This window comes from Pistacia vera, unplaced genomic scaffold (assembly GCF_008641045.1).
Source record: "Pistacia vera cultivar Batoury unplaced genomic scaffold, PisVer_v2 Contig18, whole genome shotgun sequence".
NCBI lineage: Eukaryota > Viridiplantae > Streptophyta > Magnoliopsida > Sapindales > Anacardiaceae > Pistacia > Pistacia vera.
Window position 1 is genome coordinate 278036 of NW_022195898.1, and position 27154 is coordinate 305189.

General features: G+C 38.0%; 2 protein-coding genes and 2 pseudogenes across 2 annotated transcripts; 1 reads left to right on the forward strand and 3 right to left on the reverse strand.

The window, feature by feature from the left end:
- Positions 1-1895: 1895 nt before the first annotated feature.
- Positions 1896-3393, reverse strand: LOC116126469 (annotated as a pseudogene).
- A 3804-nt stretch (positions 3394-7197) lies between these two features.
- On the reverse strand, positions 7198-10114 carry LOC116126471 (annotated as a pseudogene).
- A 3702-nt stretch (positions 10115-13816) lies between these two features.
- On the reverse strand, positions 13817-17232 carry LOC116126439 (NADH dehydrogenase [ubiquinone] flavoprotein 1, mitochondrial). The gene is made up of 3 exons (XM_031412131.1): positions 17110-17232; positions 14748-16295; positions 13817-14132 (listed from the first exon to the last, which is right to left on the reverse strand). Exons 1-2 carry the CDS (start codon positions 17110-17112, stop codon positions 14766-14768), a joined length of 1533 nt encoding a protein of 510 aa, XP_031267991.1. The 5' UTR covers positions 17113-17232; the 3' UTR covers positions 13817-14132; positions 14748-14765.
- A 5177-nt stretch (positions 17233-22409) lies between these two features.
- Positions 22410-26821, forward strand: LOC116126454 (ankyrin-3-like). The gene is made up of 4 exons (XM_031412147.1): positions 22410-22846; positions 23554-23829; positions 24615-24752; positions 25176-26821. The coding sequence occupies exons 1-4, from the start codon at positions 22538-22540 to the stop codon at positions 26733-26735; spliced, it is 2283 nt and encodes a 760-aa protein (XP_031268007.1). The 5' UTR covers positions 22410-22537; the 3' UTR covers positions 26736-26821.
- The last annotated feature ends 333 nt before the right edge of the window (positions 26822-27154 follow it).

Genomic DNA, 27154 nt, shown 5'->3' on the forward strand with positions numbered 1-27154 from the left:
TTGAAGAGGGGATGCCAGAGAGTCTTTTGGCGGTGGCAAATTAGATTTTAGTGATCGAAATGGATTGAAATTTGACTTGGAGAAGACAGCTGTATGTTTCACAAATTGCTCGATTGTCGACGATTGGTGGGATTAATGAGAGCAAGGTTTGCGGGGATTTGGTGAGTGATGATCGGAGAAGATAATAAATGATGATGACTTATGATCGCAAAGATGTCGAAATCAATTGGCGATTGGTTGAAATATAAACTTTGGGTGAGAGAGTGATATTTTAAAACTTTTTAGGGTGAAAAGTATCCTTAAGGCAAACCATGGGCGGGAAAAAGTCGGATTAAACTTTTATTAGAATACGAAGCAACACCAATATGGGAAATATATAGTGAAAGATGAAGAATCAAGTCAAATAGGAAGGTTAAACGTCATATCTTGATCCTAGTGTTTGGTGTTGAAGAAATGCAAATCTCATTTTTCACTCAAAAGAAAAGGTGGTCAGTGTGAATCTAATTAATTGCATTGTTTTTCATGTCATGGTATAGTCTTTATCAAATTATAAATAAATAAATATATATTCAAAAGGCTTTATGTATCATGACTTGGACAGTTTTTTCTTGTTTTTGCAAGGTGAATTGAAAGAGGGAATCAACTTTTACTCCAATGATATTATGACACCATGTGCTTAAGGGAGATGCAAAACGGGGACATCAATTTCATTGATGAAATTATTAAAACATATAGTTGGACCATTGTTAACATATCATGCCAGCGAAATCAGTAATCAACTACAAAATAATTCTCTCAATCGCTTCAAACATTAAGTTTCATTCTTTGGTTTGGTTTGCTCTTGCAAGTCTCCAAGTTCTGACGCCTCGTTTTCCCAAAAATTACAGGATTTGAAGGGATTCAGGTTTCGAATTTGGGGATATAAGTCAAGGCCAACCTCAATCTTCCATCAGTTATAAAATCTTGGGTCAACCAAACCAAACAAGTATCAAACTTGATTTTATACCCCTGCACTCAAAGTTGCTCAGAGTTCTCTTATTGATAGCGAAAACATATGATTAGCTTTATCACATGGGAAAAATACAGATGTTATTAACAACATGCCTCTAATTTTACCAAAAAGACATGTTCAAGAAACACATCAAACAACTTTTTAAGAATCCGTGCCCAGGTAGGGGAACATTCATCATTTCTCCAGGACAGTAAATGCAGTCATAGTTTGATACAGCTTAAAAACAAACAGATCACTAGCAGGTTCACCAGATACCTGAACCACCTATCCTCCCAATATCTGGCCTAATTGCTCCACTTTTATTCCATTAATCCTTCGTAAAAGAAATTCCCTACACAACATAACAAATCTCGTTACCACACTAAGTGTAAATTATCCTCTTTATCAAAGTGGAAGTGAGTCAAATATAAAAAATTATCAAAGCATCCCAAGCGAAGAAGGACCTATTGGAAATATATTTTTAACCACAGGGACAATAAGATTTCCCTGCGCTTCTTTTCAGAATATCAACCAGATTCAATCACCCCATAGGCCCCACAGTACACAGCACACTTCCAGATGTCTAACAGATAAGTGCCGCATTGCTGAAATTACTGCTAATTTACTGAAAAATAACATGATGTCCGAAACTTTTACAAACTTCTCCTTTCTGTATATGTGCAATTTAAAGCCAAAGAGAAGCAGCACAATTTTTTTTTTCCTAAATAAGAAATAAAATTTTATATTAAGAATAATAGACTTTATTTACCATATTAAGATAACAGATAAGTGGCACAAACAAGATTTTGCATCACAGAAAAGAAAAGAGATAAACCAAATAATAGGAGTTTTATAATAATTAATTATTCAAATCACACAAGTTATTATTAAGGGAAATGCCCACTTACACATGCAGTGAAAAATCCAGAAGAAACCTGAGTAGATAAATAAACTTAAGCATGGCTGCCAGCAACTCCCTCTCTGCACGCTCCCTAATCCTTCTCTCAAGCTCAGGCCTAAAATGTCGGATGAGACCTTGAACAGGCCAAGCAGCAGCATCACCCAATGCACAGATTGTGTGCCCCTCAATCTGCTTGGTCACCTCCTGAAGCATATCAATCTCTTCCAACATTGCATCTCCAACCTTCACCTTTCCATGATCATCCAAAGCCATCCTGTCCCCTCCCTGCATGGTGTGCACTGCCCACAGCTTTCATGCTTGTAAAAGTAAGAGAGCCTTGCAATTGCATCCACAACATCGTCGATTTATCCATAACGATAACAGCGGCAGTTCCCAATCCTGACTGAACAGCCTTGAGAGCATCATAATCCATCAGCACATCATCACATATGTGTTTGGGAAGCAGGGGAACTGATGAACCCCCAGGTATCACTGCAAGTAAATTCCCCATCCCACCTCGAATACCACCACAGTGCCTCTCAATCAACTCTTTCAGGGGAATACTCATCTCCTCTTCAACTGTGCAAGGTTTGTTCACATGACCGGAGACACAAATAACTTTTGTACCAGCATTGTTCTTCCTGCCAAAACTGGCAAACCACTCTGGCCCACGCCTTAAAATGGTAGGAGAAACAGCCACAGTTTCCACATTTGTGACAGTGGTAGGGCAACCATATAAACCTGCATTAGCAGGGAAAGAGGCTTCAATCTTGGTTTCCCTTGTTTACCTTCAAGACTTTCCAAAAGAGCTGTCCTCTTCACACAAATGTAAGCACCAGCACCAAAGTGGATATGAACATCAAAATCATAACCAATCCACATGCATTCTTGCCCAATAGTCCAGCCGCATACTTCTTTTCTGGCTTTCTCAAGGTTTTTACGTTCATTTACATATTCACCCCTTATGTAAATGTAAGCGGCTGTAGCCCTCATCCCTACACCAGCAATCAAGCAACCCTCCAACAATTTGTGTGGATCATGCCGCATAATTTCCCTGTCTTTACAGGTTCCAGGTTCACTTTCATCAGCATTGACAACAAATAAGGGCGGCCATCAGATACCTTTGGCATGAAGGACCACTTTAGGCCAGATGGAAAACCTGCACCACCACGTCCTCGAAGGCCAGATTTCTTCATCCTCTCACAACCAATCAGCACCCTTGAGTACCAAGTCTTTGGTCCTATACCAATCACCCCGTTTCATGGCACCTTTGAGAAAGGGTCATGCAATCCATACAATTGGTGAAAATCCTGTCCTCATCTTTCAGGCCACCAAAATGGGTTTTCTCTGGAGGTGGGGGAGGTGGAGGAGGTTGGGGAGTGCTAGCAGTTGATGCACCTTTGAGGACTACCAATGCACCTTTTGGAGGACTACCAGATGCACCTTGTGGAGTACTACCAGATGCACCTTGAGTGCTGAGTGATCTGAAGCCTAGACCCCACTTTCACTATGACGCTGAGCCAACACTGCTCTTCGCAGGGAAAAATTCCCTTTATAGGTGCCTATTACTTTAGTAAAAGATTGATATTATGAGTCAAATAAAATCAGTTCAATTAACATCCTAAATCCACTGCAAGTATTCAAACCATTTTCTATGATCAATACATTGTATTCACCAGCTGATGGACTGAATTTCAAGAACACATACACATACAACCGCAATTACCCTCCACACAAGGGGAACACAGTGTGGAGTACATGATCAAATTTAAGGGCCAAAAGATAAAAATACATTTTAAAATGAAACTTCAATTGTTTATCCAATCTTAGAGAGGTTGCAAACTTGAGTCTAAAATTAAGTTCTCTTGATAAGAGTCGTAAATACCTCCGTTCCTGAACTCTCCCGCAACTTAAGTGTAAAATTCCAGTAAACTTAGCATAAAGAAGCTGGTTTTCATTTATACCCATGTTAATATCATTTAGCTACTACCCAAAAAAAAAAAAAAAAAAAAAAAAAAAAAAAAAAAAACAATTTAAACTGAGCCCTAGCACAACAAATGAAAATATGAGTTTCTCAACCCGGGGAAACCCAAATGACAAGTACCATAAAATCTAATTTTCTCTTCAATTGCTCTCATTTCCTCGAGTTTCTCGGCAACTAAAGTAATGACGAAAAAAGCCTACATTGGATCTAATATGGACATTATATTCAACAATCATTTCTTATCCTAGTTAATCAACAACATGGTGATAAAATACCCAATCAAAACCCTAAAGAAATAAAACATACAATCCCAAGAAAAACGAAATTGTAAATCAAAAGAAAATAGCACGTTAAAGCGGAAGAATTAGTGACGTACCATAGCATGAATTGTAGAAGAAGAGTCGGCGACTTTGCTCTACCGAGAAATCGAGATACACAGAAAAAATATAACTTAAGATTTGAAGGCGACACTACTGTGTGAAATGGGCAGTTAAGATTTGTTGATCAGAAATAGTTCGGCTCTGATCAAACATTCAACGGTTGATATTAGGCTGGGCCGGTGAGTAATGTTTGTGATGATTTTGGTTGATACGTATTAAGGCTTATGAGCGGGGAATATCAATACACGTTGCTCTCTGGGTTGGGCATTGACTCTTCATATTGGGCCCAAATTAGAGTGTTACTATTTGACTAAATGCCCCGTTATGATTACTGAAAAGCCCTCTCATAACATGCTATTCTCGCTTGGGTCCAAAAATATGTTTTTTTTTTTTTTGGTGATCCGAGGTGTTTAGGCTAGCTTACACGCACCTCGACTAATCTTCTAGGATCCTGAAGTTACCGACCAATTAAACCTCTAGTGGTCATCCCTATTAGTAACCAAGGGGAATCGAACTCAATAATTCTTGAGTAATACACCCAAGAGTCCTTATTCAACCACTCAGCCACCTAGGGGTGGTAAAAATTTGTAGTTATATTTCGAGTAAACTCTTTTTCTCACCCAAATAGTGACCTAACAACACTTTCCCACCTAAAAAGTCTAAAAATTCAACTTTACTAGCTAAAGTACAATTCTATTAGTAAATTTCGTTATAAAGAATGACAAGATAGTCAAAAGTCCATTATAAGTAAGAGAGGGATGGTCAACACCCCAACCCACAGCTCTCACCGACCGTCAGCAAACGCCTATTATGTTTTCGCATGTTTTCCCCTCTTTGCGGCTTTTTTTCGTCGTATCTGACATCGGAAAATTCTCCTCAACGGCACCAATCGAACCCCCACCCTCCACTCAGCAAAACTCTTTCCTCCACTCACCCTCTCATCTCGTCGTTTGCCGCTAGTGACCTGTCATTGCAACTGCAAGACGGTTGTATTTTTACGACCCCAACCACTTGAAAAAAGCTGTATTTTTGGTGTTGATTTGTTTGTGTTGCTTTTTGAAGTGGTTGGGTTGTCGTTGTTGTGTTTTTTCTAATCGTTAGCCTTTCCCCCATCGCTTACAAGTTACAACCTTGCTACTCTACTACGCACACTACCTAATCCATTTTATTCCCCAACCAAAAACCCAGTTTTTTTACTCTTGTAGTCACCCCAAACACCACCCCTGAGCCAACCAACACCCTTTAGACACCTAAGCACCACCCCAACACACCTCTTTGAGCCACTTGCCCCTCCCAATGACCTACTCTGCCAGCTCAACAGATTGCCCAAAGAGTTTCATCCCTGAATTCCAAAGATTGAGGAGTGATTGTGGGTGTTGGTGAGAAGGGTTTTGGTGGGGGGGGGGGGGGGGGGGCCAATAAGTGGAAAAATGGGGGGGGGTGCGATTTTTGGTGTGAAAATCGTTCAGAATTTGGGCTGAGGCACGCAAAACTTTGATTTGCAATGGTCGGCGTTGGGGGTTGATGTTTGATAAGGGTATTTTTGTCTTCACAATTAATATCACTGTATTTAACGGAATATAAAGTTTAGGTAGTAAAGTTGTATTTTGAAATTCTTTTGGTGAAAAAGTGTTATCAAACCATTATTTGACTGAAAAAAATCATTTACTCTTTTATTCCAACGCTTCATGACATGTGCTATGCTTGGACATATACAATTATCAGTAATATTTTAGGGTTTATTTCATTTAATTTACTAAGAGATCGGTTAATATAAAATGTATTCACGGTATCACAAAATCTCAAACCTTCCATTAGACTTATATTTGATATTAATGGATTTCATGAAAAAAAAAAAAACATAGAAAATAAACCTTAATATCTTATACTTTATAGAGTACAAGTGAAGTGTCGGAAAGAAATTGAGCTGATTACAAGTTCGATCAACCAAAAACAACTTTTTGTTCTAAAAGCGTTGTCTAAACAATAGAAGATGCGAATAGCTATTTATATATGTCGGATTGTCGGTTAATTCGAGGTCTAAGGTATGTATATATATTAATCTTATTTGGATAATAACTGGACATAAAGAATAACACTCATATAAAAAAGCCTATGCTGCTAATATTATCCTTTTATTATTATTTCTTATGCCTGAAAAAGTAGGACTGACGCAGAGCCCGATCAGCATAAATGATCAGAGTCTAGGCAGATCCTACAATCATTCAAATGCTACCACGTCGCATGCTGGTGTGAGTAGCATGTTCCTGCCAGTGTAGTGGGTGCATGCCAGACTGACGAAAGGTTGGAGGCCGTTCACGTGTCCAACCCCTGTACTAAACGAGGAAATCACTCGAGTGGGTGAGTAACGAGACACAAAAAAGGATTTGCATGGTATCTGTAATCACTCGCAAGTCAACTCGTTGAATGCGACCTGACCCTCCATATTAATACAATATCAGTGGACGTAAGAGTCGCTTGCTTAAGCATCCGAACCACTTTAAAACATTATTTCTTCACCTATTATTCATTTCACCACTCCCATTCGTGTGTGTCTTCTGGGCCAGTTCAACATTTTACATGTGTGTTTAATTGGTGTCCAAATCATGCATCAACATCATTATTATTATTATTATTATTATTATTATTATTATTATTATTATTATTATTATCGTGCATATTTATGAATTTCTCAATGAACCCCTTGAAATGCGTTGAAGTTAAATAAAGTAGTTGTGTTTATTGAAGAAAGCCGATGGGTGCATGTATCTATCATAAAGTGTAGACCCAACAATACTGTCGCAAAATGGTACTGCAGATAGCTTCAAAAGGTGAGGGGTCCAATGTCGTAGAACACCCCCAAAAGGAATTTGGACATCATGGAATTTAAATGCTCCATCTGTATTAATATTAGACATCCTGGAATTAAAATTAATTGAGGTCAAACAAACCTCAATCTTCCATCAGGTATAAAATCCGGGCAACCAAACCAAACAGTATCAAACTTGATTTTATACCTGCACTCAAAGTTGCTCAGAGTTCTCTATTGATAGCGAAAAAAATATGATTAGCTTTATCACATGGGAAAAATACAGATGTTATTACAACATGCCTCTAATTTTACCAAAAAGACATGTTCAAGAAACACATCAAACAACTTTTTAAGAATCCGTGCCCAGGTAGGGGAACATTCATCATTTCTCCAGGACAGTAAATGCCTATAGTTTGATACAGCTTAAAAACAAACAGATCACTAGCAGGTTCACCAGATACCTGAACCACCTATCCTCCCAATATTGGCCTAATTGCTCCACTTTTATTCCAGTATATCCATTCGTAAAGAAATTCCCTACACAACATAACAAATCTCGTTACCACACTAAGAGTGTAAACATATCCTCTTTATCAAAGTGGAAGTGAGTCAAAATATAAAAAAAATTATCAAAGCATCCCCAAGCGAAGAAGGACCTATTGGAAATAATTTTTTTAACCACAGGGACAATAAGATTTCCCTGCGCTTCTTTTCAGAATATCAACCAGATTCAATCACCCATAGGCCCACTACAGTACACAGCACACTTCCAGATGTCTAACAAGATAAGGCCGCATTGCTGAAATTACTGCTAATTACTGAAAAATAACATGATGTCCTGAAACTTTTACAAAACTTCTGCCTTTCTGTATATGTGCAATTAAAGCCAAAGAGAGCAGCACAATTTTTTTTTTTCTAAATAAGAAAAAAAATTTATATTAAGAATAATAGACTTTATTTACCATATTAAGATAACAGATAAGTGGCACAAACAAGAATTTGCATCACAGAAAAGAAAAGAGATAAACCAAATGATAGGAGTTTTATAATAATTAATTATTCAAATCACACAAGTTATTATTAGGGGAAATGCCCACTTAACACTGCAGTGAAAAAGATCCAAGAAGAAACCTGAGTAGATAAATAAACTAAGCAGTGGCTGCCAGCAACTCCTCTCTGCACGCTCCCTAATCCTTCTCTCAAGCTCAGGCCTAAAATGTCGGATGAGACCTGAACGCGCAAGCAGCCGCATCACCCAATGCACAGATTGTGTGCCCCTCAATCTGCTTGGTCACCTCCTGAAGCATATCAATCTCTTCAACATTGCATCTCCAACCTTCAACCTTTCCATGATCATCCAAAGCCATCCTGTCCCCTCCTATGGTGTGCACTGCCCACAGCTTTCATGCTTGTAAAAGTAAGAGAGCCTGCAATTGCATCCACAACATCAGTCGATTTATCCATAACGATAACAGCGGCAGTTCCCAATCCTGACTGAACAGCCTTGAGAGCATCATAATCCATCAGACACATCTCACATATGTGTTTGGGAAGCAGGGGAACTGGAAACCCCAGGTATCACTGCAAGTAAATTATCCCATCCACCTCGAATACCACCACAGTGCCTCTCAATCAACTCTTTCAGGGGAATACTCATCTCCTCTAACTGTGCAAGGTTTGTTCACATGACCGGAGACACAAAATAACTTGTACCAGCATTGTTCTTCCTGCCAAAACTGGCAAACCACTCTGGCCCACGCCTTAAATGGTAGGAGAAACAGCCACAGTTTCCACATTTGTGACAGTGGTAGGGCAACCATATAAACTGCATTAGCAGGGAAAGGAGGGCTTCAATCTTGGTTTCCCTTGTTTACCTTCAAGATTTCCAAAAGAGCTGTCTCTTCACCACAAATGTAAGCACCAGCACCAAAGTGGAATGAACATCAAAATCATAACCAGATCACCATGCATTCTTGCCCAATAGTCCAGCCGCATAAGCTTCTTTTTGGCTTTCTCAAGGTTTTTACGTTCATTTACATATTCACCCCTTATGTAAATGTAAGCGGCTGTAGCCCTCATCCCTACACCAGCAATCAAGCAACCCTCCAACAATTTGTGTGGATCATGCGCATATTTCCCTGCTTTACAGGTTCCAGGTTCACTTTCATCAGCATTGACAACAAGAATGAAGGGCGGCATCAGATACCTTTGGCATGAAGGACCACTTTAAGCCAGATGGAAAACCTGCACCACCACGTCTCGAAGGCAGATTTCTTCTCTCATTCACAATCCAATCACGCAACCTTGAGTACCAAGTCTTTGGTCCTATACAATCACCTCGTTTCATGGCACCTTTGAGAAAGGGTCATGCAATCCATACAAATTGGTGAAAATCCTGTCCTCATTTCAGGCCACCAAAATGGGTTTCTCTGGAGGTGGGGGAGGTGGAGGAGGTTGGGGAGTGCTAGCAGTTGTGCACCTTGTGGAGGACTACCGATGCACCTTTTGGAGGACTACCAGATGCACCTTGTGGAGTACTACCAGATGCACCTTGAGTGCTGAGTGATCTGAAGCCTAGACCCCACTTTCACTATGACGCTGAGCAACACTGCTCTTCGCAGGGAAAAAATTCCCTTATAGGTGCCTATCATTATAGTAAAGATTGATATTATGAGTCAAATAAAATCAGTTCAATTAACATCCTAAATCCACTGCAAGTATTCAAAACCATTTTCTATGATCAATACATTGTATTACACCAGCTGATGGAACTGAATTTCAAGAACACATACACATACAACCGCAATTACCCTCCACACAAGGGGAACACAGTGTGGAGTAACATGATCAAATTTAAGGGCCAAAAAGAATAAAAATACATTTTAAAATGAAAAAATTGTTTATCCAATCTTAGAGAGGTTGCAAACTTGAGTCTAAAATTAAGTGCTCTTGATAGAGTCGTAAATACCCCGTTCCTGAACTCTCCGCAACTTAAGTGTAAAATTCCAGTAAACTTAGCAAAAGAAGTGGGTTTCATTATACCCATGTTAATATCATTAGCTACTACCCCAAAAAAAAAAAAAAAAAAAAAAAAAAAAAAAAAAAAACAAATTAACTGAGCCCTAGCACAACAATGAAAATATGAGTTTCTCAACCCGGGAAACCCAAATGACAAGTACCATAAAATCTAATTTCTCTTCAATTGCTCTCTCATCCTCGAGTTTCTCGGCAACTAAAGTAATGACGAAAAAAGCCTACATTGGATCATAATGGACATTATATTCAACGATCATTTCTTATCCTAGTTATCAACAACATGGTGATAAAATACCCAATCAAAACCCTAAAGAAATAAAACATACAATCCCAAGAAAAAAACGAAATTGTAAATCAAAAGAAAATAGCACGTTAAAGCGGAAGAATTAGTGACGTACCCTAGCATGAATTGTAGAAGAAGAGTCGGCGACTTGCTCTACCGAGAAATCGAGATACACAGAAAAAATATAACTTAAGATTTGAAGGCGACACTACTGTGTGAAATGGGCAGTTAAGATTTGGGATCAGAAAAAGTTCGGCTCTGATCCAACATCAACGGTGATATTAGGCTGGGCCGGTGAGTAATGTTTGTGATGATTTGGTTGATACGTATTAAGGCTTATGAGCGGGGAATATGAATACACGTTGCTCTCGGGTTGGCTTTGACTCTACATATGGGCCCAAATTAGAGTGTTACTATTTGACTAAATGCCGCCTTAAATTACTAAAAAGCCTCTCATACATGCTATTCTCGCTGGGTCCAAAAATATGTTTTTTTTTTTGGTGATCGAGGTGTTTAGGTAGCTTACACGCAACTCGACTAATCTTTAGGATCCTGAAGTTACGACCAATTAAACCTCTAGTGGTCATCCCTATTAGTAACCAAGGGGAATCGAACTCAATAATCTTGAGGGAAGCACGAATGCATGTGTTTGATTGTCAAAGTCAATAATTATGCGTATCCTTTTGAAGTGAAGGGTACATTTAAATTGTGATTAAAAGAAATAAATAAAAAATAAAAAGGTGTTTGAAAAGTGAGGACATGGGAGTACACTGTGTAGGATAAGACAGAAAGGTCGCAAAAATAGGAAACCAGAGTTATGAAAAAATTGCTTTTGGTTTTGGGCGCCTTAATTAGCTGTTCTTAAACAGAGTTCGTTTCTATTGGTTTGTAAACTGTTGCGAAATTGGTTCATTTATTGTTATTGGTTAGATTTAAATCTTTAATTTTAAGAATATTGAAAAGAAAAAGGAACCTTCTTTTCCTACAAGGGAGAACGACATTTTCCCACCAAGGTTCGGGGGACGATACTTTTCCTCCCTCTAAGTTTCCAAATGTGTTAGGTTTTATTATGTTTTTTATTAATATTTTATAATAAAAAACTCTTAAATATTTAATTTTATAAATTTTTATTATTTTTTAACTTGTCAAAAATTTAAATATTAAAAAGGTAAAAAAGAAAAAATAGTTAACCCTACTTAAAAAGTTAAGAGTAATGTCATGAAATTGTTTAAAGTTAAATGATGTTAATATTTATTTATTTATAATGTTATCAATATTTTATCACTATTATTCAATAATCTACTAAATTTATAATGTTTTTTATTTTTACGAATTAACTTAGAAAATCAATATTCTTAATTAATTAAATAAACAAAAGAAAAAATGTATCTTTACATTTGAACTAATAAATAATCAAGTAAAGATTTTGACTTAACGAAATTTTAATTTATAATAAACTATTTAAGAGTATTTTCGACTTTTCAAACAAATATTAACTAAAAACACTAATAGAACTTGATGAAGCTTGAAAAAGTGTCATTTTTAAACTTGACGGATGGAAAAGTGTCATTTTTGCCAAACCTTCGGTGGGAAAATGTCGCTCTCCGTTCAGAGAATTAGAAAAGGCTTGCGTCTGTAAGTAACAATAAATTGGGAAAAAAATTTTGACAACTTTTATTAGCAGTACTTGAGGTCAATTAGAATGTTTATTTATAAATTATAATTCATGCTAGAGTAAACGACTTTTTCCCACTCAAGGTTTACCGTAACGACATTTTCCAACCCAAAATTTATATTTTGTTTACTACTCAGAATACGCTTTTTGATTCGATGGCCAACGAAGATTAAACTTGATCTAGACTATTGAGGTTTTTGAAGACGGAATGCTAGAGAGTCTTTTGGTGGTGGCAAGTTAGATTTTGGTGATCGAAATTGGTCGAAATCTGACTTGGGGAAGGTAGCTGTATGTTTCACAAATCGCTCGATTGTCGACAATTTGTGGGATTGATAGGAGCAAGGTTTGCGGGGATTCGGTGAGTGATGATCAGAGAAGATAATAAATGATGGTGACGTAGGGTCGTAAAGATGTTGAAATCAGTTGGCGATTGGTTGAAATATAAACTTTGGGTGAGAGAGTGATATTTTAAAACTTTTAGGGTGAAAAGTGTCCTTAAGGCAAACCTTGGGCAAGAAAAAGTCGGCTTAAACTTTTATTAGAATACGAAGCAACACCAATATGGGAAATATATAGTGAAAGATGAAGAATCAAGTCAAATAGGAAGGTTAAACGTCAAAATTGAGTTAGGAAAATATCTTGATCCTAGTGTTTGGTGTTGAAGAAATGCAAATCTCATTTTTCACTCAAAAGAAAAGGTGGTCAGTGTGAATCTTATTAATTGCATTGTTTTTCATGTCATGATGTAGTCTTTATCAAATTATAAATAAATATATATATATTCAAAAGGCTTTATGTATCATTACTTGGACAGTTTTTTCTTGTTTTTGCAAGGTGAATTGAAAGAGGGAATCTACTTGTACTCCAGTGAAATTATGACACCATGTGCTTAAGGGAGATGCAAAACGGGGACATCAATTTCACTGATGAAATTATTAAAACATCTAGTTGGACCATTGTTAACATATCATGCCAGCGAAATCAGTAATCAACTACAAAATAATTCTCTCAATCGCTTCAAACATTAAGTTTCATTCTTTGGTTTGGTTTGCTCTTGCAAGTCTCCAAGTTCTGGCGCCTCGTTTTCCCAAAAATTACAGGATTTGAAGGGATTCAGGTTTCGAATTTGGGGATATAAGTCAAGGCNATATCTTGATCCTAGTGTTTGGTGTTGAAGAAATGCAAATCTCATTTTTCACTCAAAAGAAAAGGTGGTCAGTGTGAATCTAATTAATTGCATTGTTTTTCATGTCATGGTATAGTCTTTATCAAATTATAAATAAATAAATATATATTCAAAAGGCTTTATGTATCATGACTTGGACAGTTTTTTCTTGTTTTTGCAAGGTGAATTGAAAGAGGGAATCAACTTTTACTCCAATGATATTATGACACCATGTGCTTAAGGGAGATGCAAAACGGGGACATCAATTTCATTGATGAAATTATTAAAACATATAGTTGGACCATTGTTAACATATCATGCCAGGGAAATCAGTAATCAACTACAAAATAATTCTCTCAATCGCTTCAAACATTAAGTTTCATTCTTTGGTTTGGTTTGCTCTTGCAAGTCTCCAAGTTCTGACGCCTCGTTTTCCCAAAAATTACAGGATTTGAAGGGATTCAGGTTTCGAATTTGGTGATATAAGTCAAGGCCAACCTCAATCTTCCATCAGTTATAAAATCTTGGGTCAACCAAACCAAACAAGTATCAAACTTGATTTTATACACCTGCACTCAAAGTTGCTCAGAGTTCTCTTATTGATAGCGAAAAAATATGATTAGCTTTATCACATGGGAAAAATACAGATGTTATTAACAACATGCCTCTAATTTTACCAAAAAGACATGTTCAAGAAACACATCAAACAACTTTTTAAGAATCCGTGCCCAGGTAGGGGAACATTCATCATTTCTCCAGGACAGTAAATGCAGTCATAGTTTGATACAGCTTAAAAACAAACAGATCACTAGCAGGTTCACCAGATACCTGAACCACCTATCCTCCCAATATCTGGCCTAATTGCTCCACTTTTATTCCAGGATATCCATTAGTAAAGAAATTCCCTACACAACATAACAAATCTCGTTACCACACTAAAAGTGTAAACATTATCCTCTTTATCAAAGTGGAAGTGAGTCAAAATATAAAAAAATTATCAAAGCATCCCCAAGCGAAGAAGGACCTATTGGAAAATTACTATTGGAAATAATTTTTAACCACAGGGACAATAAGATTTCCCTGCGCTTCTTTTCAGAATATCAACCAGATTCAATCACCCCATAGGCCCACTACAGTACACAGCACACTTCCAGATGTCTAACAAGATAAATGCCGCATTGCTGAAATTACTGCTAATTTACTGAAAAATAACATGATGTCCTGAAACTTTTACAAACTTCTGCCTTTCTGTATATGTGCAATTTAAAGCCAAAGAGAAGCAGCACAATTTTTTTTTTCCTAAATAAGAAACAAAAATTTTATATTAAGAATAATAGACTTTATTTACCATATTAAGATAACAGATAAGTGGCACAAACAAGAATTTGCATCACAGAAAAGAAAAGAGATAAACCAAATAAATAGGAGTTTTATAATAATTAATTATTCAAATCACACAAGTTATTATAAAGGGGAAATGCCCACTTAACACATGCAGTGAAAAAGATCCAAGAAGAAACCTGAGTAGATAAATAAACTTAAGCAGTGGCTGCCAGCAACTCCCTCTCTGCACGCTCCCTAATCCTTCTCTCAAGCTCAGGCCTAAAATGTCGGATGAGACCCTGAACAGGCCAAGCAGCAGCATCACCCAATGCACAGATTGTGTGCCCCTCAATCTGCTTGGTCACCTCCTGAAGCATATCAATCTCTTCCAACATTGCATCTCCAACCTTCAACCTTTCCATGATCATCCAAAGCCATCCTGTCCCCTCCCTGCATGGTGTGCACTGCCCACAGCTTTCATGCTTGTAAAAGTAAGAGAGCCTTGCAATTGCATCCACAACATCAGTCGATTTATCCATAACGATAACAGCGGCAGTTCCCAATCCTGACTGAACAGCCTTGAGAGCATCATAATCCATCAGCACATCATCACATATGTGTTTGGGAAGCAGGGGAACTGATGAACCCCCAGGTATCACTGCAAGTAAATTATCCCATCCACCTCGAATACCACCACAGTGCCTCTCAATCAACTCTTTCAGGGGAATACTCATCTCCTCTTCAACTGTGCAAGGTTTGTTCACATGACCGGAGACACAAAATAACTTTGTACCAGCATTGTTCTTCCTGCCAAAACTGGCAAACCACTCTGGCCCACGCCTTAAAATGGTAGGAGAAACAGCCACAGTTTCCACATTTGTGACAGTGGTAGGGCAACCATATAAACCTGCATTAGCAGGGAAAGGAGGCTTCAATCTTGGTTTCCCTTGTTTACCTTCAAGACTTTCCAAAAGAGCTGTCTCTTCACCACAAATGTAAGCACCAGCACCAAAGTGGATATGAACATCAAAATCATAACCAGATCCACATGCATTCTTGCCCAATAGTCCAGCCGCATAAGCTTCTTTTCTGGCTTTCTCAAGGTTTTTACGTTCATTTACATATTCACCCCTTATGTAAATGTAAGCGGCTGTAGCCCTCATCCCTACACCAGCAATCAAGCAACCCTCCAACAATTTGTGTGGATCATGCCGCATAATTTCCCTGTCTTTACAGGTTCCAGGTTCACTTTCATCAGCATTGACAACAAGATATGAAGGGCGGCCATCAGATACCTTTGGCATGAAGGACCACTTTAGGCCAGATGGAAAACCTGCACCACCACGTCCTCGAAGGCCAGATTTCTTCATCTCATTCACAATCCAATCAGCACCCTTGAGTACCAAGTCTTTGGTCCTATACCAATCACCTCGTTTCATGGCACCTTTGAGAAAAGGGTCATGCAATCCATACAAATTGGTGAAAATCCTGTCCTCATCTTTCAGGCCACCAAAATGGGTTTTCTCTGGAGGTGGGGGAGGTGGAGGAGGTTGGGGAGTGCTAGCAGTTGATGCACCTTGTGGAGGACTACCAGATGCACCTTTTGGAGGACTACCAGATGCACCTTGTGGAGTACTACCAGATGCACCTTGAGTGCTGAGTGATCTGAAGCCTAGACCCCACTTCTCACTATGACGCTGAGCCAACACTGCTCTTCGCAGGGAAAAAATTCCCTTTATAGGTGCCTATTACGTTATAGTAAAAGATTGATATTATGAGTCAAATAAAATCAGTTCAATTAACATCCTAAATCCACTGCAAGTATTCAAAACCATTTTCTATGATCAATACATTGTATTCACCAGCTGATGGAACTGAATTTCAAGAACACATACACATACAACCGCAATTACCCTCCACACAAGGGGGAACACAGTGTGGAGTAACATGATCAAATTTAAGGGCCAAAAAGAATAAAAATACATTTTAAAATGAAAACTTCAATTGTTTATCCAATCTTAGAGAGGTTGCAAACTTGAGTCTAAAATTAAGTTCTCTTGATAAGAGTCGTAAATACCTCCGTTCCTGAACTCTCCCGCAACTTCAAGTGTAAAATTCCAGTAAACTTAGCATAAAGAAGCTGGTTTTCATTTATACCCATGTTAATATCATTTAGCTACTACCCCCAAAAAAAAAAAAAAAAAAAAAAAAAAAAAAAAAAAAAAAAAAAAAAGTTTTAAACTGTGCCCTAGCACAACAATGAAAATATGAGTTTCTCAACCCGAGGAAACCAAATGACAAGTACCATAAAATCTAATTTTCTCTTCAATGCTCTCATTTCCTCGAGTTTCTCGGCAACTAAAGTAATGACGAAAAAAGCCTACATTGGATCTAATATGGACATTATATTCAACCAATCATTCTTATCCTAGTTAATCAACAACATGGTGATAAAATACCCAATCAAAACCCTAACTAAATAAAACATACAATCCCAAGAAAAACGAATTGTAAATCAAAAGAAAATAGCACGTTAAAGCGGAAGAATTAGTGACGTACCATAGCATGAATTGTAGAAGAAGAGTCGGCGACTTTGCTCTACCGAGAAATCGAGATACACAGAAAAAATATAACTTAAGATTTGAAGGCGACACTACTGTGTGAAATGGCAGTTAAGATTTGTTGATCAGAAATGTCGGCTCTGATCAAACATTCAACGGTTGATATTAGGCTGGGCCGGTGAGTAATGTTTGTGATGATTTTGGTTGATACGTATTAAGGCTTATGAGCGGGGAATATCAATACACGTTGCTCTCTGGGTGGGCATTGACTCTTCATATTGGGCCCAAATTAGAGTGTTACTATTTGACTAAATGCCCCGTTATGATTACTGAAAAGCCCCTCATAACATGCTATTCTAGCTTGGGTCCAAAAATATGTTTTTTTTTTTTTTTTTTTTTTTGTGTTGTGATCGAGGTGTTAGGCTAGCTTACTGATATGAATTCTTACAACCACAATTCATACACTACCCTAATTCAACCAATTCTAACTCCACTTAGGCTAGGATTCTTCCAGCTCTTTATGACCATTCGGCTAACACTCTCCATACATACACACAACCATTAAGACAACTTAGAACAACTCCTTATATCAAACTCCAATCAACACAAAGGTACTCATGTTCAAATACACCACAAACGGATTCAAGACTATGCAAAACAAAATCCGGAAATAGAGTTAAATTGAAGCAAAAGGAAAAAACTTACAAAAAAGATGACCAAGGAATCAATCAAGCCTAAAGGAAACTCCACCACCAAGTTTGGCCAAACTTGGGTAAAGGAAAACAGAGAAAACAATTCTCAAGGTAAAGTACTATTCACTTCAATATTTAATCTCCTTTACAAAAATGATCAAGTGGCCTTTAAATAGGCTTTACAAAAATTAAGGGATTACCCTAGCAAATATTACATGATGGAAACATTAAAATAACATGAAAATTAATAAACATAAGTCTCCACCATACAAGTCAAAAGCAAGTAATACCCATTTAATGTCATGGACAACCTTTCCTAATTTAAGGACCTATGTCTTTAATAATAATTTAGGGATTTTCTCCAAAATTGAATCAAATGACATTCAAAACTTGGACTTGGGCTTAGGCCAAGGTAACTTGTTCCCACTGTTGTTCACGTTTTTTGGCCACAAAATAGGGCTGAGCTATGCCTTGGAACCTTAAGACCTCTTGGACAATTTTGTGAGCTTCTTGAGTGTTTGGGTTGCTTGGGCCGAATGTTGTCTTCATGGTGGCCTTGAGTCTTCATTGAAATTCCTGCATTTGTGATGAGCATGATGGGCTTGGATTCTCATCATTACACGCACTTCGACATCTCTAGGACTCTGAAGTTACCGACCAAGTAAACTCTAGTGGTCATCCCTATTAGTAATAAGGGGAATCGAACTCAATAACTCTTGAGTAATACACACCAAGAGTCCTTATTCGACCACTCAGCCACCCAGGGGTGGTAAAAATTTGTAGTATATTTCGGTAAAATCTTTTCTCACCCAAATAAGACCTAACAACACTTTCCCACCAAAAAGTCTAAAAATTCAACTTTACTACCTAAAGTACAATTCTACTAGTAAATTTGGTTAAAGAAAGCAAGATAGTCAAAAGTCCATTATAAGTAAGAATGGGATGGTCAACACCCCAACAACGCAGCTCACCAGACCGTCAGCGAACGCCTATTATGTTTTCGCATGTTTTCCCCTCTTGCAGTTTTTTTCGTCGCATTGACATCGGAAAATTCTCCTCAATGGCACCAATCGAACCCCCACCCTCCATTCAGCAAAACCCTACCTCTACTCACCCTCTCATCTCGCATTTGCCGCTAGTGACTTGTCATTGCAACTGCAAGACGGTTGATTTTTAAGACCCAACACTTGAAAAAAGCCGTATTTTTGGTGTTGATTTGTTTGTGTTGCTTTTTGAAGTGGTTGGGTTGTCGTTGTTGTGTTTTTTCTAATCGTTAGCCTTTCCCCCATCGCTTACAAGTTACAACCTTGCTACTCTACTACGCACACTACCTAATCCATTTTATTCCCCAACCAAAAACCCAGTTTTTTTACTCTTGTAGTCACCCCAAACACCACCCCTGAGCCAACCAACACCCTTTAGACACCTAAGCACCACCCCAACACACCTCTTTGAGCCACTTGCCCCTCCCAATGACCTAATCTGCTAGCTCAACAGATTGCCCAAAGATTTTCATCCCTGACTTCCAAAGATTGAGGAGTGATTGTGGGTGTTGGTGAGAAGGGTTTTGGTGGGGGGGATGCCAATAAGTTGAATGATGGTGATGGGGTCGATTTTTAGTGTGGAAATCGTTCGAAATTTGGGCCGAGGCACGCAAAACTTTGATTTGCAATGGCCGGCGTTGGGGGTTGATGTTTGATAAGGGTATTTTCGTCTTACTCTTTTATTTCAACGCTTCATGACATGTGCTATGCTTGGACATATACAATTATCAGTAATATTTCAGAGTTTATTTCATTTAATTTACTAAGAGATCGGTTAATATAAAATGTATTCACGAGTATCACAAAATCTCAAACCTTCTATTAGACTTCTATTTGATATTAATGGATTTCATGAAAAAAAAAACATAGAAAATAAACCTTAATATCTTATACTTTATAGAGTACAAGTGAAGTGTCGGAAAGAAATTGGGCTGATTACAAGTTCGATCAACCGAAAAACAACTTTTTGTTCTAAAAGCGTTGTCTAAACAATAGAAGATGCGAATAGCTATTTATATATGTCGGATTGTCGGTTAATTCGAGGTCTAAGGTATGTATATATATTAATCTTATTTGGATAATAATTGGACATAAAGAATACCACTCATATAAAAAAGCCTATGCTGCTAATATTATCCTTTTATTATTATTTGTTATGCCTGAAAAAGTAGGACTGAAGCAGAGCCCGGTCAGCGTAAATGATCAGAGTCTAAGTAGATCCTACAGTCGTTCAAACGCCGCTACGTCGCATGCTGGCGTGAGTAGCATGTTCCTGTCAGTGTAGTGGGTGCACGCCAGACTGACGAAAGGTTGGAGGCCGTCCACATGTCTAACCCCTGTACTAAACGAGGAAATCACTCGAGTGGGTGAGTAACGAGACACAAAGAAGGATTTGTACGGTATCCGTAATCACTTGCAAGTCAGTTCATTGAATGCAACTTGACCCTCCATATTTATACAATATCAGTAGACGTAGGAGTCACTTACTTAAGCATTCGAACCACTTTAAAACATTGTTTCTTCACCTATTATTCATTTCACCACCCCCATTCGCGTGTGTCTTCTAGGCCAGCTCAACATTTTATATGTGCGTTTAGTTGGTATCCAAATCACACATCAATATTATTATTATTATTATTATTATCGTGCATATTTATGAATTTCTCAATGAACCTCTTGAAATCAATATTATTATTATTATTATTATTATCGTGCATATTTATGAATTTCTCAATGAACCCCTTGAAATGCGTTGAAGTTAAATAAAGTAGTTGTGTTTATTGAAGAAAGCCGATGGGTGCATGTATCTATCATAAAGCGTAGACCCAACAATACTGTCGCAAAATGGTACTGCAGATAGCTTCAAAAGGTGAGGGGTCCAATGTCGTAGAACACCCCCAAAAGGAATTTGGACATCATGGAATTTAAATGCTCCATCTGTATTAATATTAGACATCCTGTTCCTGGAATTAAAATTAATTGAGGTCAAGGCCTTTTGTGTCCATTCATACTGAAATTTGTATGTTTTATACTTTTGAGAAGATGGAGGCCCCTACATGCGCTTCCTTCGTCCTCAATCCTTACATGTGTCATACCCCATTTGTCTGTATGGGACACAACGAATTAAGAGAAGCATCAATGATGAAGCCCAAGTAGAGGAGTTATACGAAGGCTCTTAGAACCACAAGGATCTCTAATCCAATATGCATTATCATATTTGATGAGTTTTATATAAAAACATTTCCGGGAGTTATTATGATTATATTCACTACATTTTTTTTTAGGTAGTCTAGATAATTAGGACGAATTGAAGACAATATAGATAGACGTACAGTCTCAAGTTTAATTTCTTATTTGAATATTCATGATTTAAATATATATCTGTCGCGGTGATGGTGGATTGCTACGTTGATCTTTTTAGAAAATTAATTGAAATACGTGTAAATTGGTTTGAACATCTTCGTAAAAAAAAAAAAAAAAATGATTATATTAATTAAATCAAGATAAGGGATTTTATTGGTTGGTTAGTTGGGGGATTTGTCAACCATCTTAACTCTCATATCAAGCAAGAATGGTCAGTAAACAGAAAACTAAAATACGGGTAGAAGAAAATTAGAAATTGCTGGCCAAAAAACAGATCTATCTAGTTATTTTATGTCGATAATATTATACTATGATCAATTAAATTGTGGAGACTCCAAGAGAACGACCTAGCTTTAAAAAATTCGGGTAAAAGTGAGTCCAATATAGCTTGAAATTGCAGGCCAAATCCGGCAACATAAGACTACAAATTTATGTTACTGGCAGCAGCAAAAGGCCAGCTAACTGATCCTGCATTGTTCAATTACTTCAATTCATGACTAAGCAAATGTGCTTATTAACATTTTTTTTTTTGGTTACCGAAGATGTCCGAGTCAAGCTTACTTGCATCTAAACTAATTTTTTGAGGTTTTGAAGTTGACGATTAGATAAATATTTTAGTGACCATCCCAATTAGGGTCTGTGAAAACTCGAATTCAGGAGTTCATGAAACATTTTTTTAACTCTTTTCCCATCATGTCACCTAATGTTTATTACATTGTAATTTGTAAATGTTGGTATTGTCAAATTACTAGCCTTACGTTCGAACGGCAAGACTTAATCATTTGGGTAGATCATTCAGAAGATGGATTCGAAGATTAACCGAAGTCTATACAAACTGATCCGGTTAAAAAAAAAAAAAAAACACCTCGATAATAATAAAAAAAAAAATGTTGGTGTTGCCACCCGCTTAAAATATTTACAGATATTGAATTAAAATTTGGAAGATTTGCAATACATAGTCGTTACGTTGAGATTTTCTTTTATTAATTTGTTATCAATCCATAAAGCTCAGGCGGCTTCAGGATATCGAAAGTCGAAACAAGAAGAATTTGGTTGAGGCTCCAGAGTGGACCTCCTGAATGAGGCTCCTAATAATGACCCAGTCAAACACATTTTAAGAATTTTAAACCAAAATTAAAAAGAATCTTAAATCCAGATCCCCTCCCCCCAATAAAACGCGTGCTTTCCATCTTTCTCCCCTGACGCTTCTCTTCTCTTCTCTCTCACTTTCACGTTTACGTGCAGAGGCCACAACAACAAGAAGCTCTACAATTCCTCCGTTCACTCAACTCAATTATAATTCACGCACACTGAACGCAAAAATTCGATGACGGTGTTTGGAAACTCCGGCAAGCAGCAGGTATTCCCGGTGAACTACGAAGCTGAGGTGTCGCAACGCCTGGTTGATGCAGCGCACGTTAGTGACTTGAAGTGCGCCAACGAGTGTATAGCCGATCCTTTTATCGACTTCAACTTCATTGGAACGGTGAGCTTGAAAGCTAAAAGAACTGAAGTCGTCTTGCACGATGAGGCGCCTCATGAAGTTCGCGTCGAGTACGAGGAGTTCAAGACTGATGTCACCGCTTTGTTCCTCGCTGCTCATGCTGGAAACTTGACACTTGTCAGAAAGTTACTGGTACTTTTGTTTTTTCAAAAATAATCTCGTTACACCAAAAAAAAAAAAAAAAAAAAAAACAAGTATCCGTTTATTTTTTCATCGTTCGTTAGCAGTTCAAATTTGATTTGAAAATCAAAGAAATCTCAGAGTTTTAACGCTCAAAATCCACAGTTTGATCTTACTATTTAAAAATGAACAAAGAGAAATGGGAGAAAAGGCTTGACAGTTGTGTTTTATCTGAAACGATATTTGAAAATAATTAATTATTATAAATCGTTGTTCCTTCATATTATCATTCCTTTAGATGAAATTAAATTGGAGAATCAGACTGAGTGTTAGTGTCTGCGTAGTTTCTGCACAATTATCAGTGACGGTGGTGGTGATATTTTATGCAAATTTGTACGCAAGCGCAAAGCTGACAGACAGATAACCTGGAAACATTTCGTGACGCATACAGATGGATTTTCGTATCTTACTGTTACTGACTTGGAAAGCTGGAAGATTTATTTCCAGAGAAGTTTTGTCCTTTTTATTTACTTTGATTTCTCCACCTTTTGTAATTGGATACATAGGGTCTCTGCAAGGGGCCCCTACAATTACAAAACATAATTAGCAAGTTAAAAAGACGACAAAAAAAAAAAAAAAAACTATTAGTTTTAGTTACGTCACTAATTTTGTAGGTTTTAATATTATTACTAATGTTTGATTACTTGTTCATGTGACAGAACTTTGGGGCCAATGTGAATCAGAAACTATTCCGAGGTTATGCAACGACTGCGGCTGTGAGGGAGTGTCACCTGGGGATACTGGATGTCCTTATTAAAGCGGGCGCATCTCAGGAGGCATGTGAGGAGGCTTTGTTGGAAGCGAGCTACTTGGGAGAGGCCAGGTCTGCTGAGTTGTTGATGAGTTCCGACTTGATTCGTCCACAAGTAGCTGTGCACGCTCTTGTTTCTGCGTGCTGCAGAGGATTTGTCAATGTTGTTGACATGCTCATTAAGGTAACTGCTGTTACAAATGTATATGCTAATGGGGTGAGCATGAAAATAAATTCTACTCGAAATCGGCGGGTACCTAGGGTTCTGGTTCTGGGTAAGAATTGGAACTGGCCCTCACAAGATAGGTTTCAGTTCCGTCACTTCAGGACCCAAAAACCGGAACCGGAACCAAAACTTGGAATAGAGTACCCTGCTAGGAACCGGTAACAGGGTACCCTGCAAGGAACCAGTAACGGGGTACCCTGTAAGGAACCGGGGTTTATATAACTAGTATACAACATTGAGGGGTTTTAACAAATTTTACCCCTAGACTATATACATAACTAGTGATTAGTGAACATTTTGGATTTTGGATATGAAGAAGCTTTAATAATTTTAATATATAGTTTTACGCTATATTAAAATTATTTGAAATATTGAAATTAATTAATAAGGAAAAAATTATATTGTCATAGAACATTTAAACAAATGGGGGTGTATTTGTAAATTTTACAGGTTTTTTTTGTCATTTTGTAAAGTTACAGGGACCAATGGATTATCTAGGGTACCTGGAACCGGAACCGGAACCGCAACCTGTGATTATCCAGGGTACCTAGAACCAGAACAGGTTCTAGCAATTGAGGAATCGAAACTGGTCGGTTCCGGTTCCTCCAAAAATCCTAGGGTACCCGGACCCGATCACCCCTAGCTATTTTACATTATCATAGGGCATAACAAAGAAGTTGGTGCTTTCTCTAATGTTTTGAAACTGTGAAATGACGTTGATGCTTTTGATTAATTGGTGGCAGTGTCGAGTAGATGTCAATGCCATTGATAGAGTGCTGCTCCGGTCTTCCAAGCCATCTCTATACGCTAATGTTGACTGTAATGCACTTGCGGCTGCTGTTGTTAGTAGACAGATACAAGTTGTTAGATTGCTGTTACAGGTAAGCATCTTTGTTCTTGATCACTAGACCTCCCCATCAAAAATACATAATTGTGGTGAAATTAGTGTGATGAAATCAATATTGATTGCTGATGAAATCACATTATGTTGTATCATAGTTTATGGATTTCAAAATATAAGCTGGCCGGGATGTGCTTGCTTACTTACCAAGTTGCTCTACAACTTGTAAAGCATGACAATGTAGTCGATTGTCCTGCTCAGAGTCCTGGGTATTATAGCAGGAGCTGGGCATATGCCACAGATTTGGATGCTCAAAACCTGTAAAAAATTGTTTTTAACACCATGTGTTACCAACATCTGTTTTTACAGCCGATAGTAGTTCAATTTTCTGTATAATGTTATTATAGTAGAATTATTTGGCTGAAATATATAATGTTTTTGGTCACTTAACACTGTAAAACAGGCTGGTGCCAAGACGGACATCAAGGTGAGACTGGGAGCCTGGTCTTGGGACATGGACACAGGAGAAGAATTTCGGGTGGGTGCTGGGCTAGCTGAGGCTTACTGCATTACCTGGTGTGCTGTGGAATATTTTGAAGCCAGTGGTGCCATCCTGCGTATGCTTTTCCGACACCTTTCTTCTAACACCCCACACTTTGGGAGGACACTCCTCCACCACGCCATACTATGCAATAACGCAAGAGCAGTAGAAGTGCTGCTAAATTGTGCTGTTGATAAAGAATTTCCAGTGAAAACAACTTCAAAAACAGAATTACGCCCCATTCATTTGGCTGCAAAGCTTGGATGTGCTAAAATTCTTCAATGCCTGATCAATGGTGGCTGCAATATCAATTCCAAAACAGCATCGGGAGAAACTGCACTTACAATTTGTGTAAGATATAAGCACGAGGAGGGCATTAAAGTTCTGGCGTCAGAAGGGGCTGATTTTGGATTGGTCAATTCTTCTGGTCAGTGTGCAACCTCTATAGCAAAATTAACCCGGTGGAGTCTTGGCTTCCAGCAAGCAGTGATAGATGTGATTCGAGCAGGGAAGGTTGTTCGTTCAAGCAATGCCTCAATATTTTCTCCTTTAATGTTTGTGACTCAAGCAAATAATGTTGAGGCATTGAAAAAACTGATTGAGCGGGCGGACATTTATCTTGATGAACAAGATGATGATGGAAACTCTGCTGCAATGATAGCTGCGGCTTCTGGCCACACTGAGGCCTTCAGGCTCCTGCTACATGCCGGAGCTAACATAAAACTGCAAAACAAGCACGGAAAGACGGCAATCAGCTTATCTGAATCAAACCACAACGGTGAAATAATCGAAAAAGTGATGCTTGAATATGCACTCGAAGAGGGACATAATGGTTCTGCTGGCTTTTATGCTCTGCATCGTGCTGCAAGACGCGGAGACTTGGATTTGGTTCAGATGTTAATTAGTAGAGGTTATGATGTTAACGACATGGACGGTGATGGATATACGTCACTCATGTTAGCAGCCAGGGGAGGCCATGGAAGAGTGTGTGAATTCTTGATTTCAAGGGGCGCAAAATGTGACATTGTGAATGCAAGAAACGAGACAGCACTTTCACTTGCAAGGAAAAACGGTTACGAAAACGACGCTGAGCGAGTTATATTAGATGAAATGGCTTTCACTCTTGTGTTGGCGGGCACTTGTGTAAAGAAGCACACCAAGTGCGGCAAAGGATCGCCCCATTACAAAGTAATGAAAATGGTGGAGTCTGCCGGGATTTTGAGGTGGGGAAAGTCTAATAAGAGAAATGTGATATGTAGGGCAGCTGAGGTTGGCCCTAGTGCCAAGTTCCGGTGGAATCGCCGCAAGAAGTTTGATACTGAAGAAGCAGGAATGTTTCATGTTGTGACTATAAAGAACAAGGAGTTGCATTTTGTCTGCCAGGGTGGCATTGAAATGGCTCAGCTCTGGGTAAGAGGAATCAAACTTCTGACTAGGCAAGCCATTTTTGGTAAGAAACAGAGGAGTGTGAATTGTTCATGAGTTGTTAATTCTATGTGAGAAATTTGGAGAAATACTTTCATCTCCTTGTATTTTTGTAGCAACTATTTCCCAATGCTATGTAAAGACTAAAGATTTAGATTACCACTTTTGCCGAAAAAGTAATTATCTTAAAACTACGAAAAAGTAATCCGGTGATGAAAAAGCAAAACGAGGCAATAATAGAGGTGATTACTAGAGTTCTTATCCGCCTGATCGTAAAAGAGCAAAAAAAGTTTTCATTAACTTATGAGTTCGAGTCCTCCAAACATTAATAAGAGTGGTTACTGGGAATCTTACTTTGATGGTGAAAGAGCAAAAAGAGTTTTTATAAACTCTAGAGTTCGAGTCCTTTTAGATACAATTCGAGTTCCCTCAAGCATTAATAGGGGTGACCACTAAAACTCTTACTCTGTCGACAA